This window comes from Rhinolophus sinicus, linkage group LG04, assembly GCF_036562045.2.
Source record: "Rhinolophus sinicus isolate RSC01 linkage group LG04, ASM3656204v1, whole genome shotgun sequence".
Taxonomy (NCBI): domain Eukaryota; kingdom Metazoa; phylum Chordata; class Mammalia; order Chiroptera; family Rhinolophidae; genus Rhinolophus; species Rhinolophus sinicus.
The window spans coordinates 106,474,897-106,491,436 of record NC_133754.1 but is presented as its reverse complement, the minus strand read 5'-3'; the positions used below and the strand labels follow the sequence as shown (position 1 = coordinate 106,491,436).

At 41.3% G+C, this 16,540-nt stretch overlaps 2 protein-coding genes across 7 annotated transcripts in view; one reads left to right on the top strand and one right to left on the bottom strand.

The window, feature by feature from the left end:
* ECM2 (extracellular matrix protein 2) overlaps window positions 1-6,263 on the top strand; it is a 39,187-nt gene extending 32,924 nt beyond the window's left edge. Inside the window, exons 10-12 of one of the 2 annotated variants that reach the window (XM_074330157.1) lie at window positions 3,190-3,354; window positions 4,547-4,616; window positions 5,643-6,263. In XM_074330157.1, the coding sequence (XP_074186258.1) occupies window positions 3,190-3,354; window positions 4,547-4,616; window positions 5,643-5,825 (418 nt within the window). In that variant the 3' untranslated portion in view covers window positions 5,826-6,263. The remainder of the gene's footprint in view (window positions 1-3,189; window positions 3,355-4,546; window positions 4,617-5,642) is intronic. The other variant, XM_019713823.2, reaches the window with a different exon arrangement.
* Window positions 1-16,540, bottom strand: part of CENPP (centromere protein P) — a 261,592-nt gene that overhangs the window by 76,640 nt on the left and 168,412 nt on the right. The window lies entirely within an intron of this gene.

Here is a 16,540-nt window from a genome sequence, read left to right as displayed (position 1 = left end):
ACCTTAAAGACAGGTTACAGTGAGGCATTAAAGGCAGTTCATTACGGTCCTGCTCCCATCTCCGCATATAATCATAAACACCCTATCCTGCGGAGCACAAAATACAAGTAACTACTTATGCTAAAATTAAAATCACTTCTATCTAGATTCTTCTGAAAGCAAAGTTCTAAATAAATGTATGAGATTCAGCTTCCTTCCCCTCTGGAGACACACTTTCCTGCATGTTTTCCGTCTGCTTAGAAAGCATGAGTGTCTCAAGAATGAAGCTGGAACACTTCGTTAGTGTGTCACCAAGAGTGGCAGATCGCAGAGCTTTGCAGCCGGGGCCTTGAGGTTTACACCCTTATGCTTTTCCCTATCTCTGAAATCCCAAATACATTTAAACTCCCCCAAAACAAGACAGAGAAGGGGTTGTTTATGAAAGCCCTGGGGGATGAGGTGAGGGGCGCGTTGTAAGATTTGGTTTCAAACTATTTTGGCCAAAATACCTCATAGATCATGGTATAAACTTCTTATTACATTGCAACTGGAGGCATATGTTTGTTTATCCCACTTCTGGAGGGATTTAGGTGGTCATGGCCAGATACCTCCAGTATCACCTTTCTCCTCCACCACTGAACCAATAGTTTCACTCAAAGATGATTGTTGCTTGAATCTGTTATTTCCATAGGGGTAAAAAACGGTGAATTTCTATTTTTGTCATTCTTTCCATATTTGTTAACTGGAATTCCTCTGTAAAGAATTTTTTCTTATCAAGAAGGGCCACTTTGTTACTCTGAAAGGTAGGATAAATGATCAGTTCTTTCCTTTAAATTGCGGGAGTGAGAAACTGGTTATAAATTTATAGCTATATGAGGTGATGGATGTTAAATAAACTAATTGAGGCAATCATTTCCCAGTATATACATACAAGTACATCAAATCATTATGTCGTACATTTAAAGTAATACAATATATGTCAATTATATTCTTATAAAAGTGGAAAAATTATATATATGTATTATATATGAACAAGAAAGAGTATAAATATATGTTAAAATGTTAATAGTGGCTGTCTCAGGAAAAAAAGTAAGTTGGTGCCTAAGTGTTTTAGTTTTGGCCTTCTCTCTTTATGCATAACCAACATGAATTTATGATTCAGAATGTTTTGATCAATTGCAATTATCACTCTGAAACTGCCCCTACCTCAGCCAATGGCAGCCCTTCGAGCTGGCTCCTGTGTCCTTGGACAAACCACCACTGACCATGGATAACTCGCTTTTACTCTTCCCATTGCATATCTGCGCCAGCCTCCTGCAAAGAGCTCCAGGGCCTTTCACAGGGGGACAGTACACAGGGGCCCCAATCTGGACACCGAGTATGTTTCTTTCAAATGTTGCTTTTTTTTTTTTTAATTTATTGGGGTGACTCAAATGTGTTTTTACTGTTTGAAGGACTTTCAGTGAACTGCCAGGAAATATGCATTTTGTGAAGAAAAAGAATATGACTTCATACTGACATTCCCAATTGAAATTTAACATTATAGAGTATTCCTTTTGTTTTAAACTTGTTTTTCTTATACTGAAAATCTAGGTTCCCAACAATATTAATTTAATTTGTTATCTTACGATATATAAACATTAGTTTCAAAATAATAATACCATTATTATGACTAACAACAGAAAATTTATGATATATTTGGTAGCTCTAGAGAATATGTTCTCTAGAATACATTCTTTAGAATACGTTCCACAAAGGATGTACAGCTGAAATACAGTGGTCTTCTCTGCAACACTATGTCTACAATTAATACATATTCAGAAAAGGTCTTTATTTTTGGAATTGCTATTTTCTATTTGATTAATATTTTTACTGTTAAACATTTATGTAATTCCAAAGTCAAAAATGTGTAACAAGGATTATTAAGAGAAGTCTTTCTACTATGCCTGTCCCTTACACTGTATTCCACCTTTCCCCATAGGTTAAAATTTTAAATTAATTTCTAGTATATCCTTCCAGTATTTCTTTTTTTTTAATTAAAATGTATTGGGGTGACAATTGTTAGTAAAATTACATAGATTTCAGGTGTACAATTCTGTAATACATCATCTATATCTCACACTGTCCAGTATTTCTTTTTGCAAATATACGCATACACATATTCATATTTCCCCATCCTCTCCCACAATTATTACACAAATTATTACACAGAAGGACTTTTCTTTTTTCTCTTGAAAGAGACAGTACATGTTTTTACTTTTTAAAATTATCAGTATATTATGGATATTACACCATAACAGTATATAGAGAATTTCCTCATTTCTTTTTACAACTGAATAGTATTCCATTTTGCAGACATTTTATTCAATCAGTTCCTTATTGATAGAAATTTGATTGTTTCCATTCTTTTACTACTACAAATAAGGCCACACTGCATAATTTTGTTCATCACTTCGTATTTTTCCAGTCTAGCTTTGGGATAGATTTCTCGTAGTGGAATTGCTGGGTGAAAAGATAAAATGCACATGTAATTTTGCCAGATGCTGCAAAATTCCTTTCGATTGGGACTGTATTGTTTTGAATTCCTTTTAAAGGTGTTTGGTTTTCCACAGCTTCATTGCCAGAACATGTTGGTGAGCTTCTGGACATTTTTTGTGGCAAATCTGGTGACAGTGGTATGCCACTATATTTTCAATTCATGTTTCTCTTATCATGAATAAAACTGAGCACCTTTTCATGTTTACACATCATTTCATGCTTTCTTCTGGGAACTGGTTACCCAGTTCTTTTATTTTCTCTTCTCTTTTTGCTTTTATATTTTTAGGAGCCCTTTAGCTATAATATAAGTTGCAAAGACTTTTTCCTAGTTTGCCATTTGTCTTTTAAGTTTACATTTTTTTAAACACTGTGGTCAATTTATTAATTTCTTCTTTTAGTGCTTCTAGTTTTTGAGTCAGAAATAGGAAGATTTTTCTCTGCTTCCAGGGTATGGTCATGCTTTCTTTATTATAATACATCTGTGGCTTCATTTTTTTCACATTTAGATCTCTTATGTACTTGGAACTTTTTCTGGTATATAATATAAAAAGGGGGATCCAATTTTATTAAAGAACAAAATAATTTTTAAACAAATATAAAACTTAACTCCTAAATTATGAAGGCAGAATATTACTTGGACCATTTATGACTTTCATGTCTATTTTTCCTTAGGAATATTCTTCCAGAACAAATTTGCAATGCTGAAGAAGATGGTGATTCAAACCTGGAATATCTTCATCTTGAACACAATCATATTAAAACAAGAGAAATATCACCCTATGCATTTTCATGCATAAGATCATATTCAAGTATTGTTCTTAAACCACAGAATATCAAGTAACTTCACTTTTTCCTTTGTGATTTATAAACTATACTCATGTACTTATGTAGTAGCATTTGTCATCCTTAAGAGAGACATCATGTCATGTTATACTCAGTATCATTATGCTAGTCTACCTGATTCACCAGCCTACTGATGAACAAACAAAAACATATGTAGAAGATTTAGTCTTCTAGCACTTTTAGAGGAGGTTTCAGTTTCATGCTCTAGAATGAAGCTATCTCATTGCAAAGTTTTTCTCATGGAAATAGGATGTTATGCACCACTGAGCTAGACTGGGAGAATCTGGAACAAAATAAGCATGTCCTTTATAACAGATGGGTGAGTGTTGCTATCATCTGGGAACCTCCTAAGTCTGTTTAAAAGTTATGTATGTTATGGTTCAAGACGAAGAAGTGAAAGACAGGGAAAAATAACAGGTAGAATTTATGAATGAGTATTCTGTTTATTATTCTAAAGTTAAAACAATAATTAATTTTTTTTAAGACCCTATGCTACACTTTTTGGTACAAATGAACTTAATTATTGGGTTAACTTTAGTTCCTTCTATTAATTACATGTATGAAATTAAAATCCTATTCTAATGATAATTTCCTGGTTTTGAGAATTGTACTATGGTTATTTACATGGTTATTAACATCAGGGATAGCTGGGAGAAGGGTACATGTAACTTCCATACTATTTTGAAACTTTTCTGTAAGTTTAAAAAGTGTAACAGTATATTAAGGTCATCCTTGTTATTGTTTACTCAAGATCAAAAGATTTTACGGAAAGCAGTGGAGTTTGTTTAAAATATAATTTAATTATCCTTGACTATGTAAATGTAAACCTAATACACACGTTTTTGAAAATTTTTGCTCCTTGGTCATTTTTAGCACCTATTTGCCCTAATTTGCTCAAGTGTATCCTTTCACTCAGTTCAATTTAACATGAAGCTATTAGTATTTACTATATACTAAACAACATATTAAATTTTTCATTATATAATGATCTTTCAGCTCTAATTCTAAAATAATTTATAAGACACATGCAGAAACTGTGTTGACTTCTCTTGTTACTATCAGTTTCGTGTCTTACAAAACACCAGACTAGGAACTCAAGTTCACGTCTTGGCACCCTTGAGCAGGTAACTCTAATTTTTCAAACTTCACTTATTTAATCTTTTAACAATTCTCTCACTACCCTCAGAAACTTCCAGCCCCACTTCACAGGGAAGAAAGAAAACCAGAGAACAGGAATGAAGCATCTGGAAAATGCGGTATGCATAATTGTATTTATTATTATCAACCTTTCATATGAAATTGAGAGCAACCAGTACATTCAACCAACGTTGACTATTTCCTGGGCAACTTTCAGGATGTAAAAGTTTCATTTGCCTATATGAGCTAATGTTATTTCTAAGCCCTTCTTTTTAAGCCCCTTCCCTTAACATCCAGGATTTTAAGATTACAGCATGAAAAAGAATAATATGATGAAGACTGTTAGAATCATGAGTCAAAGGCTTAAGCCAAGTAACTAAAAACAGAATCTTACGGGACAAAAAGCTGAGATTTAGAACTAGTTTTGGAACGGAGGAGCATTAACTAACTTAAATTGGACAAGTTGAATGTAAGAGACAGGTAAATACAAGCAGATACGGTTATCCATTCATTTAACAAGAACGCTTGTGCAGTGTTTCTTGCTGTGTGAATATAAATGCACAGACATAAATGGTTTAAGGCAATCTAAGCAGTAAACAAAATTAGTGTCAGAGGGATTCAAACTGAGTAAGGTGAACCAATAGAATTAGTAACCTGGGACAACACAGAGGGATACTGAACCATTCCTGCATTCATTTTTCATTCTGACTTTAATCGGCTGTGTTCCAGATGTTGTTCTAGAGCAGGGGTGTCCACACTGCGGCCCGCAGGCCAACTGTGGCCCATGATCCTTTGTTAATTGGCCCGCAGCAAATTCCAAAAATATATTTAGTTTACTTAAATAAACCAGGTGAGGCAATACGTACTTCACCTCGAGTGAGTGGCCCGGCCGTTTGTGTATTTTACCGCATATGGCCCTTGGTGAAAAACATTGAAAAAAGTTTGGACACCCCTGTTCTAGAGAAAGACGGGGACGAACAGATCAGACAAGGTCTCTACTCTCTGGGAGTGCATTAGTGTGGGAGGGGCAATAAGCAGGAAATTAAATGAGACAATCAAATCAACAGGTCGGGTCAATGAAATCAGTACAACAGGGTGGAGATGTGATGAAGCACGCTGGGGTCCTGAGCTCCTTCTTCCCACAGGCACCCCCAGACTCCTGGGTCTCAAGAGTGTCTGAGCCTCCCAAGTCCCAGGAAGACCCACCATGCCTCACAGCCTTGGAGAGATACCAGGCCCAGGAGCATACTAAGACCTACTGTGTGTGTGCTCAAACACGCCTTGTTGGGAGCAGAATCTCGAGGAAGGCTGAAAATCAGAATGACTGATAGAAGCTTGTTCTTAAGTCAGACAATGCTTTCATTTCAATTGATTTTGTCATTTAAAATAGAAAATATGTCTATCATTGAACTTTTTCAGCCTTGAAATTTCATCCTCTGAACAGGAAGTTTTAATTCCATTAAAAGAAAGTGATAAATGTCCTTATAGCAAACACATCACAATACAATGTTAAAAACAAACAGATGTTCTGTCTGGCTTCAGAAATATGCTGTAATTACTAACACATATGTCCACTAAGGAAGTCCCTGCCTGGCAATGGTCTGGAAATACTAACAGTGTCATTTTTGTACATACAATATAAGATAATTAAATTCGCAAACCCATCCTAGAAAAGTGCTCCATACCTCATTGCTGAGTATCACTATGGTCACCTTCGAAGTACTCCGTTTGGGAAGATATGCACTGATGCCAGCGCCTAGTCCACCCTTCAAAGCAACTTTGGAACTCTTTTTCTGGAATGGCCATCAGAGCAGTCATTGTATTACCTTTGATGTCCTGAATGTCATCAAAATGTCTTCCTTTCAATATTTCCTTTATCTTCAGGTAAAGAAAGAAGTCATTGGGAGCCAGATCAGGCAGTAGGGAGGGAGTTCCAATACAGTGATTTGTTAACTGGTTAAAAACTCCCTCACAGACAGTGCTGGGTGAGCTGGTCCATTGTCGTGATGCAAGAGCCATGAATTGTTGGCAAAAAGTTCAGGTCGTGTTCATCTAACTTTTTCACACAGCCTTTTCAGCACTTCTAAATAGTAAACTTGGTTAACTGTTTGTCTGGTTGGTACAAATTCATAATGAATCATCCCTCTGATATCAAAAAAGGTTACCAACGTCGTTGCAACAAGTTCACGAACTTAATGTCAGACCTTGTAAATACAAGAAATACTAACTACATTTTTAATTTTGAGATTTGGTTTATTGTAGATAAGGCTATTTTAAAAAGCACTAAAGATATGATATGGTAAAAGACACATATAGCCTGGAATCGTAAGGAAATGATTAGGCCAGGAATCGGGACACCTTGGTGCCCATCTTGGTCTCTGATGATTAATTATGCAGCCATTTTACTTATCTGTGATTCATTTTCATTCATTTTCACTTTGCTTATAAAACTACATGTTTGGACCAGACCAGTGGTTTGTAAGCCTGGCTCAGTAGGGTTCATGGACTCCCCCTTTAGACACAGCAGCTTTGCTACCATCAGAAAGGGCTAGCTGCCACTGTTGCCCTTTTGTTTCTGAAAATAAACAGACAACAAACCACCTAAGTCACACACTGAGTGGTAAGATTCACAAGGAACATGCAGTCAAGGTTCCTGGCCCCTCCCTAAGCCTGTGGCAGTACCAGCGGGATGGCCTTGGCCAGAGCAAACCCTTCCTAGGTGCGCAGATCACATTGGCCTGTATTGTAGCCACACTGGATCTGGGCAAGAAAGTTTGGCGGGGTGAACCTTTGGAGCTCCGGCACCACCGTGTGGCGTCAGCCCTGAGCAGCTCTACAACAACCAGACAGCTGACCTTTGACCCGAGCCTCTGAAAGGCAGTTGGCTGGGTGCATATTCTACAGGATGGGTACAATGGGGCGCCATGTGCCACAAGGCACAGATAAGGCTCACGTCCTCCACCTCTGCCCGACTCTGGCTCCCTATGGAGTGGGCATGTCCGGATCTGGGCCAGGGAAGGTAAGTGGGCAGAATCCGGGAGCCACAGGGACTCAAGGCTGAGTCTAGCCTTACCCTGCACCATCTGACTGAAGCCCGCAAAGTGGAAGGAAGGTCTGGACACCCAAGAGTGGGCGTGACGCACCTGTGAATCTGAGGGCGCAGGGCATCTGGTACAGCGGTGCTGCCAACGGGGTGAGGAGGACACAGTAATCTCTCTGTCATGCAGAGGACCCTGCTCGCTGCGCCATTTGTCATGCGAGGCAGCCTGCGGGGTCTTTCATCCCGCTCCCCACATAAGAACGCAGGATATGGATAGGCCAAAAAGGAACACCCACGGAGCCATAGATAGGTGAGTCATACCACTATAGTCTCACTGGAAGCTGGATCCACATGACCTGCAACCTGCTGTGCGTTTCTCTGCCTGCCACCCAACCGACTGACCAACCAACGCAGCCGCGGCAGTTATATCAGTGACTAATTGGCTAACTGGTTACAGCTGATGGCCAACTAGCCACAGCTGACGGCCATCTACTACCCGAGCCAACACCTTTCCACGTGAGGCCGAGAGCCTGGAAACTGCTCTCTGGGACTCTGTTCCCATACTCTCCTTGGGCTTCCACTGTCAGATGACTCCACCATCACCTGAGAAGTTAGCCTCATGAAGGCCAAGCTAATTACTCCTTAAGATGACTGCCTTCAAATAGACAATGGCTACACACCTAAAGAATGAAACCCTAACTTTTATTGACGGCACACACTGTGTCAGGCACACACTGTGTCAAGCACACTGTAGCAGGCACAGCTGGTGTCTCCACACTGACAAATTCAGATGATGAGTAGCAAGGAAGCTGGCACTCTCATACAGGAAATGATTAGTGCTGAATCGTACAATGCACACACACCACCTGGAGGAGAACAGATCCACAGGCTTGAGGGGGTCTTGAACTAAGACTTGGATCAGCTGAGGGTGGGAATGACTACGAGAGTGGTGTGGGCCACGCAGGCTGAGGCTCTGTGGTCAGGAAAGGCCCAGGAGAGGCCAGAGGCCAAGGGAGACCAGATTCACAGTGATGAGAAATGTAGGCACCACTGACAAATTCTTTTTTTTTTAATGATTATTTTGTAACTACCAATTTGTACTTTTTTTTTTTTTAAGATTTTTATTGGGGAAGAGGAACAGGACTTTATTGGGGAACAGTGTGTACTTCCAGGCCTTTTTTCCAAGTCAAGGTGTCCTTTCAATCTTAGCTGTGGAGGATGCCCATTCAGCTTCAAGTTGTTGTCCTTTCAGTCTTAGTTGTGGAGGGTGCAGCTCAGCTCCAGGTCCAGTTGCCCGTTGCTAGTTGCAGGGGGTGCAGCCCACCATCCCTTGCAGGAGTTGAACCGGCAACCTTGTGGTTAAGAGGACACACTCCAACCAACTGAGCCACCCGGGAGCTCCGGGAGCTCCGCTCAAGGTGCCGTGTTCAATCTTAGTTGCAGGGGGCGCTGCCCACCATCCCTTGAGGGACACGAGGAATTGAACCGGCAACCTTGTGGTTGAGAGCCCACTGGTCCATGTGGGAATCGAACCAACAGCCTTTGGAGTTAGGAGCATGGAGCTCTAACCGCCTGAGCCACTGGGCCGGCCCTGACAAATTCTGAAAGGAGAAGTGTGTCATGAAAGCGGTGGTTTCAGGAAAAGAGCCACCACTGTAATAATCTAGCATGGATCCACACAGCACAGGTAACAGAAGGAACACACAGAAATAGGAGCAGGTATGGCAGAGACTACCAAGAAAATACCAGTGTGTAGCTGCCTGCCAGGTAAGACAGAAAAAGAAGAGAAGGGAATACAGAAAACTTGCTCAGTGGTGAGGCAGAGAGGCTGAGAGAAAGGGACCATCTGGGCAAGAATATGCTGAAGATGGAGCCACCATGGATGCCAGGCACAAGGACGGGAGCAGGGAAAGATGGGAAGGCAAACAGCTGGAGCAGAATCCACAGGCAAGGATGCACCCTGAGGGGCACGTAAGGATGACAGGAAAGCAGACCTCCACTGGGCGCCAGCTCCCAATGTCAAGGGGAGCGAAGGAGCCACATGCACTGTAAGTCTGCATCTGACCTGAACTGTGGTCTGGCCTCGTGGAGCTTCCAGGGCATGAGACAAGCTGTGCCTAGAAGCCTGGCTCGTTGGGAAACGCCCCTCTCCCCTTGGCATTTGGTGTCTGTGTCAGTATCCTGGTTACAGGCAGGTCTGGTATTAGGAGTTAAGTCTGTATTGATTATGTCTTTGCACGTGGGGTGTTGCACAGTAGACAGATAGGAGGTATACACTAGGTCTTCACTTAATGTGATCGATAGGTTCCGTGACTTTACACCATACACAACAAACCCAGTTATACCACTGACATAGCAAGAGTCAAGTTCCTACAGCACCTCATCAATGCTGTAACAAAATGACATTGAATGAAAGGATTATTCAAGGACCTGCTGTATTTTGTTTGCCCCCAAAGAGTGTAAAACTTAAAACAGAGACAATTCATTTCTTGGATCCCTGTATTCTGTGCATAAAATAAGTACTAAAATGATTGTTGATTCCCCTAGTTTAAACTGAATCAACTCCTAAGTTTTTCAAAGTTGATGTTAACACTACTTCAAAACAAAACAAAAAGGAATCTGCAAATTTTAAGGATCTGTAAAGGAAAAATGAGAAAATGAACTGAAAAAGATTTATATAGTCATAAAACTAATAAGGAGTCATTTATTAATATTTCCTGATATGGACATCAGGAAGCACAGTTTATAAACAATTAAGTCATGCTTTGACAACTGGGAATACTTAGGAATCGACTGGTTGTTCTGCATAACAGAAACACTGCTGTGCTTTCCAAAGCTACCATTTAAACACACCGTGAATTACGAGGTTTGTAGACACCGGCATAAAAGAACGAAATACTCAAATTTTGCTGTTTAAGTGAAACCTCAAAGGACTGGGTAAAACCTCCTATGATATCTATTCCACCACTTTCTCTTATTTAGAAAACAAAGTTTCCTCATAGGAGAAATATTTACAGATTGATGATGACAACTATTAACTGTCCACAGTTGAATGTGAATTCGGATCCTTGGTCAGCTTGAAACAAAAAAATTAAAAGTGCCCATGAAAACAGTCAGAAGTTTGTGGCCAGCTCTAACTTCTACCAGGTGACTCCAGGGCCCTCACACCCTAGAGGCCCATCTCTTGTAGTTAAACAAGCACAAGCATGGTGATTCTGAACTGGAATCCTTATTAGTTGTGGACTTAGCCAGTCAGACCGTGATTTCCAGTTTCTCACCCATGAAATTGGGGGGAACGACATCCATCTCCCAAGGCTGCTGGCAAGGAGACATGAGGTGATGTCCATGATAGTGCCAGGCATAGGGTGAATGTCACATAAGGTGAGTGTCCATTCCTTCATGGACAGGTGCTAGGAACCCAGCAGGCAGGTGGCCAGGCTGCCAGGCCTCTTAATATGGTAGGTATTAAATATTCAAGGAAACTGATTCCTTAGATTGTGAAATCGCTGGGAAGATGAGTGGGCCATTACGCTAGGACGGGTCAGCAGATACTCTATGGAGCGCCAGGCCCCAGTGGGAACTGTGGCCATGTCAGCAGCCTTCCCAAGCATGGCTGCCTTTCCTGTGTCACTGCGTGCTCATGTCCACCCCAGAGCAGAATGTGCTCGAGCAGGGGCTCCATAAGCCCAGTGAAACTGGGACTCTGAGTCTACACTACTTCTTGTCATAGACACGGGAGTACTTTAGAGGCAGGTTTTTAATAAAATCCTGATTATCGGAAAGAAAAGTTAAGTCTGACTTATGTGATTATAAACCTAAAAAGGGGGTTGTAAAAACCATACTTAAAATAGCCAGCCATACTCGAGGACTATTTGATCAGTAAACCTGTCCTGCAGATGGATTCTTATCTCCAAGATAAGCCCGGGTGGGTGTGCAGGGGTAGGGGAAAAGTCTGTGTGTGAGCTTGACCTTTAGCTGGGTGCAGCATGCTCTGGGCGATAGTTCTCCTGGGGACTTTAATTATTTCATTACTGCCCCTGTGAACACCAACTCTGACTGAACCTAATCCAACAGATCCACAGGCATGTGGAAAAGATTTTCAGAGAAACTAAAATCCACCATAACCCATGTAGTCCCACATTAGTACATGTATGATCCTATGTGTCTGAAACGAGGCTTCGGCACATTCTAATCTAGTACTCATGCCTCTGCTCCAACATGCTGAACAGGAACAGCTGAAACTATAAGCCACGCTGAATTCCATTCTGTCACACAGTCATTTGCAAAGAAGTGAATGTTTCTAACTTAGTAAATAGAGCTTAGTGATCACACGACTGAAAAATAAAGGCATGAATATTTCTTCTTTGAAGTTAATGTTTTTCTACATGAACATGGATAAAATCAAAACTTACAGTCTGGCATATTTTTCCCTTTGCACAAAATGTGAAGAATGTGAGTCCACACAAGGGAAAGCAGATTGTATTAAAAATAACAAGTGATTGCACTAAATACACATTAGTTTGGAAAAGAATAGAAATACATCATGTTATTAAAATATCATTGTGTGTTTCTAAGTAACAGAATCTCTGTGGTCAAATAAACATACATCAAACTATCAACTGATCCAAACTTTTTAAAAGTTAGAATCTCCTGAAGGTTCATTTGTTTTGAATAAGTTAGGAATTACGTTCACAATTACCAAATTTATATCTGAACTGTCTGAAATGCTAATTTAACTAGTATTCTGACACTCAGAATAAAGAAGGAATTATAAACTGCAAATCTATTCTAGGGCAGCAGTTCTGAACTATTTCAAGGATGAACCCCTTTGAGGATATGAATCTCTATACAGAAAACATACACATACAAACACTGCATGTATCAAGATTCATAAACCTTTCCCAAGTCCTTTAGGGATTAAATCAGAGTTAAAATGAATTTAAGGCAAATTGCCTATTTCCAAGAATTATTTAGCATTTATTCCCCCATTTATTTAACAATATTTTTAAGGCTATAGAAAAGTTGAAATAATATAATGAACATCTATATACTCTTGACCTACATTCACCAATTAATAATGTTTTGTCACATTCATTTTATCTTTCTCTCTTTCCATATCCATATCTATACCTACATATACAAATACATATATGTATTTGTGGGGGACATGGGCTGGACCATTTGAATGTAAGTTGTAGATATTATAACATGTCACTTCTGTATGAATTGCTTAAAAACAAGAACATTTTCTTACATAACCATGAGACAATGATCCCATTCTCTCACATAATGAAATTAATATTTATTAAGCATCACCTAAATGCAGTCCATATTCAGATTTCCCCAGTAGTTCCAACAACGTCTTAAGTTTCTATGCATGTGTGTGTATGGTTCAAGATCTAATCAGAGTTCACATCCTGACCCTTTATCTCTAATCTAGAGCAGCAATTCCCTGCCTATGTGAGTTGCACAACAAACTGACATTATTTTGAGGCATTATTTTAAAACATTTGACACCCACACAGTATTTTAAACTAAACTGGGGCCGGCCGGGTGGCTCAGGCGGTTGGAGCGCCGTGCTCCTAACGCGGAAGACCGCCAGTTCGGTTCCCACATGGGCCAGTGAGATGCGACCTCTACAGCCAAGATTGTGAACAACAGCTTTCCCTGGAGCTGGGCTGCTGTGAGCTGCTTGTGTGCTTCCATGGGCTGCTGTGTGCTGCCATGAGCAGCCGGTGGCAAGTGTGAGTGGCCGGCAGCCATGGTGAGCAGCCAGCAGCCGGCGAGAGCTGCCATGAGCTGCTGTGAGCAGCCAACCGACGACTGGTGACCGACTGCCTCAGCCAGGGGAAGCGCAAGGTTCATAATACCAGCATGGGCCAGGGAGCTGTGTCCTACACAACTAGACTGAGACACAACGGCTTGAACTGGAAGGGGGGGAAGGGAGTCGGAAGAATGGGGGGTGACTAAACTGTATAAGTTTGATAAAGTAAACATAATTCATTTAAATAAAAATTTGTGGCATTAATTCATTTTCAGAGTGAAATCTCTCTCAGCCTCTGAGTCACAGAAATGAGCCCTCGGAAGCACAGGGGTAGAGGAGGGAAGGGAGCTGAGAACCAGGGACCAGGGACCCATGTGAAGGACGTCACCACCATGAGCTCGGCCAACGGCTGGAACTGCACAGGAATTAAGAGCGTGCTTTGTCAGATTGATTTTTTAAGATATTCTGTAAATTTGGACCTTGATATAAAATTTCCTCATTTCTAAAAATACCATATGCTCCCCACAAAACACATTTGCAGGCTGAATATGGCCTCCCAGCCATGACCTACTGTATACAGTCGGTTCATGATAAACTAGAGTCTAGTGCACTATGAGAGGCGCCTGAACACTCGAAACAGACTGTGCAGTCGTAACCAGCCACTCTTTGCAGAAGCCTTGTGAGTGCCTACTATATACAGCATGTAGAACATGTGTTATTTAAAATTACCCTAGGATTCAATGGCCTAGAACATTCTTAACTAGCTATCTGCAAGTCATGCTCCCTCATATCCCTCGGGACTCCCCGACAACTGACCCCGACCCATCTTGCTTTTCTCACTGAATAAACGGTAGACACACAGGTTCCTTGGAGCTACTACTACCTGGGAGCGTTATATAATCCATCCCAATGGACTTAGAAGGAGAGGGCAGAGAAGTGAGGACACACCAGATACTGGCTGGTGAACACCACAAATTTCAATCACCTGAGCAACACCTGAGCTTGGGAAGCGTCACATGTGGCCATAGTCACCCCTAACCCTCACCCATTGGATCTTAATTTGAACAAGAGGATTTCTAAGGTCCTTTCCAGTTCTCATCTGTTTGGACCTTGACCACTCCATTTCTACAGTAAGAGAAGGTCAGGAAAGGGTCTGAGAAATTATATGTGAGCTTGCCTTAGCAATTTATTTTTACGTGGATGGAATATATCAGGCCATGCAAGAAATTTGTGTTGAAGTTCCTTTTATGGCAATCCATGTCTCTGCTCATAAAATGTTAGTACAGAGAATATCACTTTTTCAGTTTTGTCATTTATTTTCTTGTTTACCATGTAACAATGTGCAGGTTACTCATGATTCCTAAAGATATTGTCTGCTATAGTAAAACTAATTCTCCAATATTTAGACCAAAGCCTGATGAGGCAAAAACCAAACAATAAGAATAACAAAGAAACACGTAGAAAAGAATTAGGTTCCCCTCCACTGAACCCCTACAAGAACCAAAACCAGAAGATTTTCCCCACATTCCTTTAGGGAAGAAGCAGTGCACTGCTATATCTGCAATGACAACCCGCGAAGGTGTGGGGAGAAACTTCAGTTTCTTCCTAAGTGGTGTGTCTGCACATGCTGGGCCACCTCTGCAGTTGTGATGTGAGGCTTCACACCCTATAGTCCCAAGACTATGGGGGTGTCTGGGCCCTGGGCTGGATTCCTAGCCACACTGACTGCAGAATAGGGGGAATAAGCCAAATACACTCCTCCCAGTTTGCATTGTACGCCAGGGCTTATTTCCTTCCCCAAGTCCTTTGACCACAGATCAAAGCAAGATGCTGGAGGAAGACAAGCTGAGGGCTCACACGCGGAGAGAGGAGGGATACTGTAATGCACCTTTAGAATAACCACCGCACACGGACTGCCTCCCAGCTCTCCAGATACAGGCAGAATTCCACTGGAAGGGCTGTGCAGGCAACATGACCATGGAGAATGACGTGGATAAATGGTGTGAGCAGACAAACGCAAAGGTAGGGGTGGGAAGCACGTCCCACGAGGAGGAGGAGCTGCCACCAGCCCTAGCTAAGTGGCGCCATGTAAAAACAGGAGCTACATACTGGCAAAACTTTACTCAAGAGAAATTGAAACCTCATCATTTTTAAATGCAGCCATTCCACCTAACAAAATTTATACACACGAGCTTCAGATGATAAAGAATGTTTGAATGTTCATGGCACTCCAAACAGGAATTAACACCACAGACTATATATAAATGAAATACATAATTTGTGGTATATTCATACAATAGAATACCATACAATAACAAAAATGAACAAGTAACTGCTAACCACAGTGACCTAGATGGAACTCAAAAACATAACGTTGAACGAAGAAAGCCAGACACAAAGGAGAATGTACCATATGATTGATCCACTTACGTAAAGTTCAGGAAACAAGCGATGGTATCTGAAGTCAGACAGTGGCCCCTCTGAGGAGAACGAGTCCCTGGGAGCTCTGGGAGTTCAAGGCTTTCTTGATCAGGATTCAGTTTGTGAAAATTAATTGAGCTGTACCATTATGATTTGCTTATATTTTTGTAATATGTATTTCCGTTAAAAGTTAAAAAACAAAACAACAAAACACTGTGCAGGACAAACAGGATTTTGCCCAAGGGCTTCCCATATATAGTCGCTGCTCTGATGGGACTCAGGTAAATCAAATCCAGTTCAACTTTCAAGATGGCCCAATCCATCAAAGTAATAGGTCCAGGTTCTGAACTCAACATAGCCGAGTAAGTGGGAACATGAGCATTCTAAGCAACAGGGGGCCTGCCACCCCGTCAGGCACTGTGCCTGGACGCTCCTCAGTGGCAGTGCATGAAACTGGTCAACTCCAGGTCCAAGGGAGGGTATGGAATTTAGAGGGGCCTGGGCGCCCTGCAGACCTGAGGCATAGGATTCTCTCTATGGCTATAGCTGCCATTTCTCTAGGAGGCAGGAAAGGCTAGTCAGGTTGATAATGGCAGGAGAGAACAGACTCTGCTAACGGACTGTCTGGAAATGTGCTTTGCAAACAGCATGGCCCCAAAGTCTGCACATCAGGAAGACCCTGGCGTACCACCTAGCACTGGTGAGGCTTTCTCAGCCCACATAGGAAAATGTCCTCTCTCAAAGGATGATGTTTTGGGAATCAGGGTACGCTAACCATGCCTTTCTGCTCAGAGAATGGTGTCAACCTGCTCCCGAGT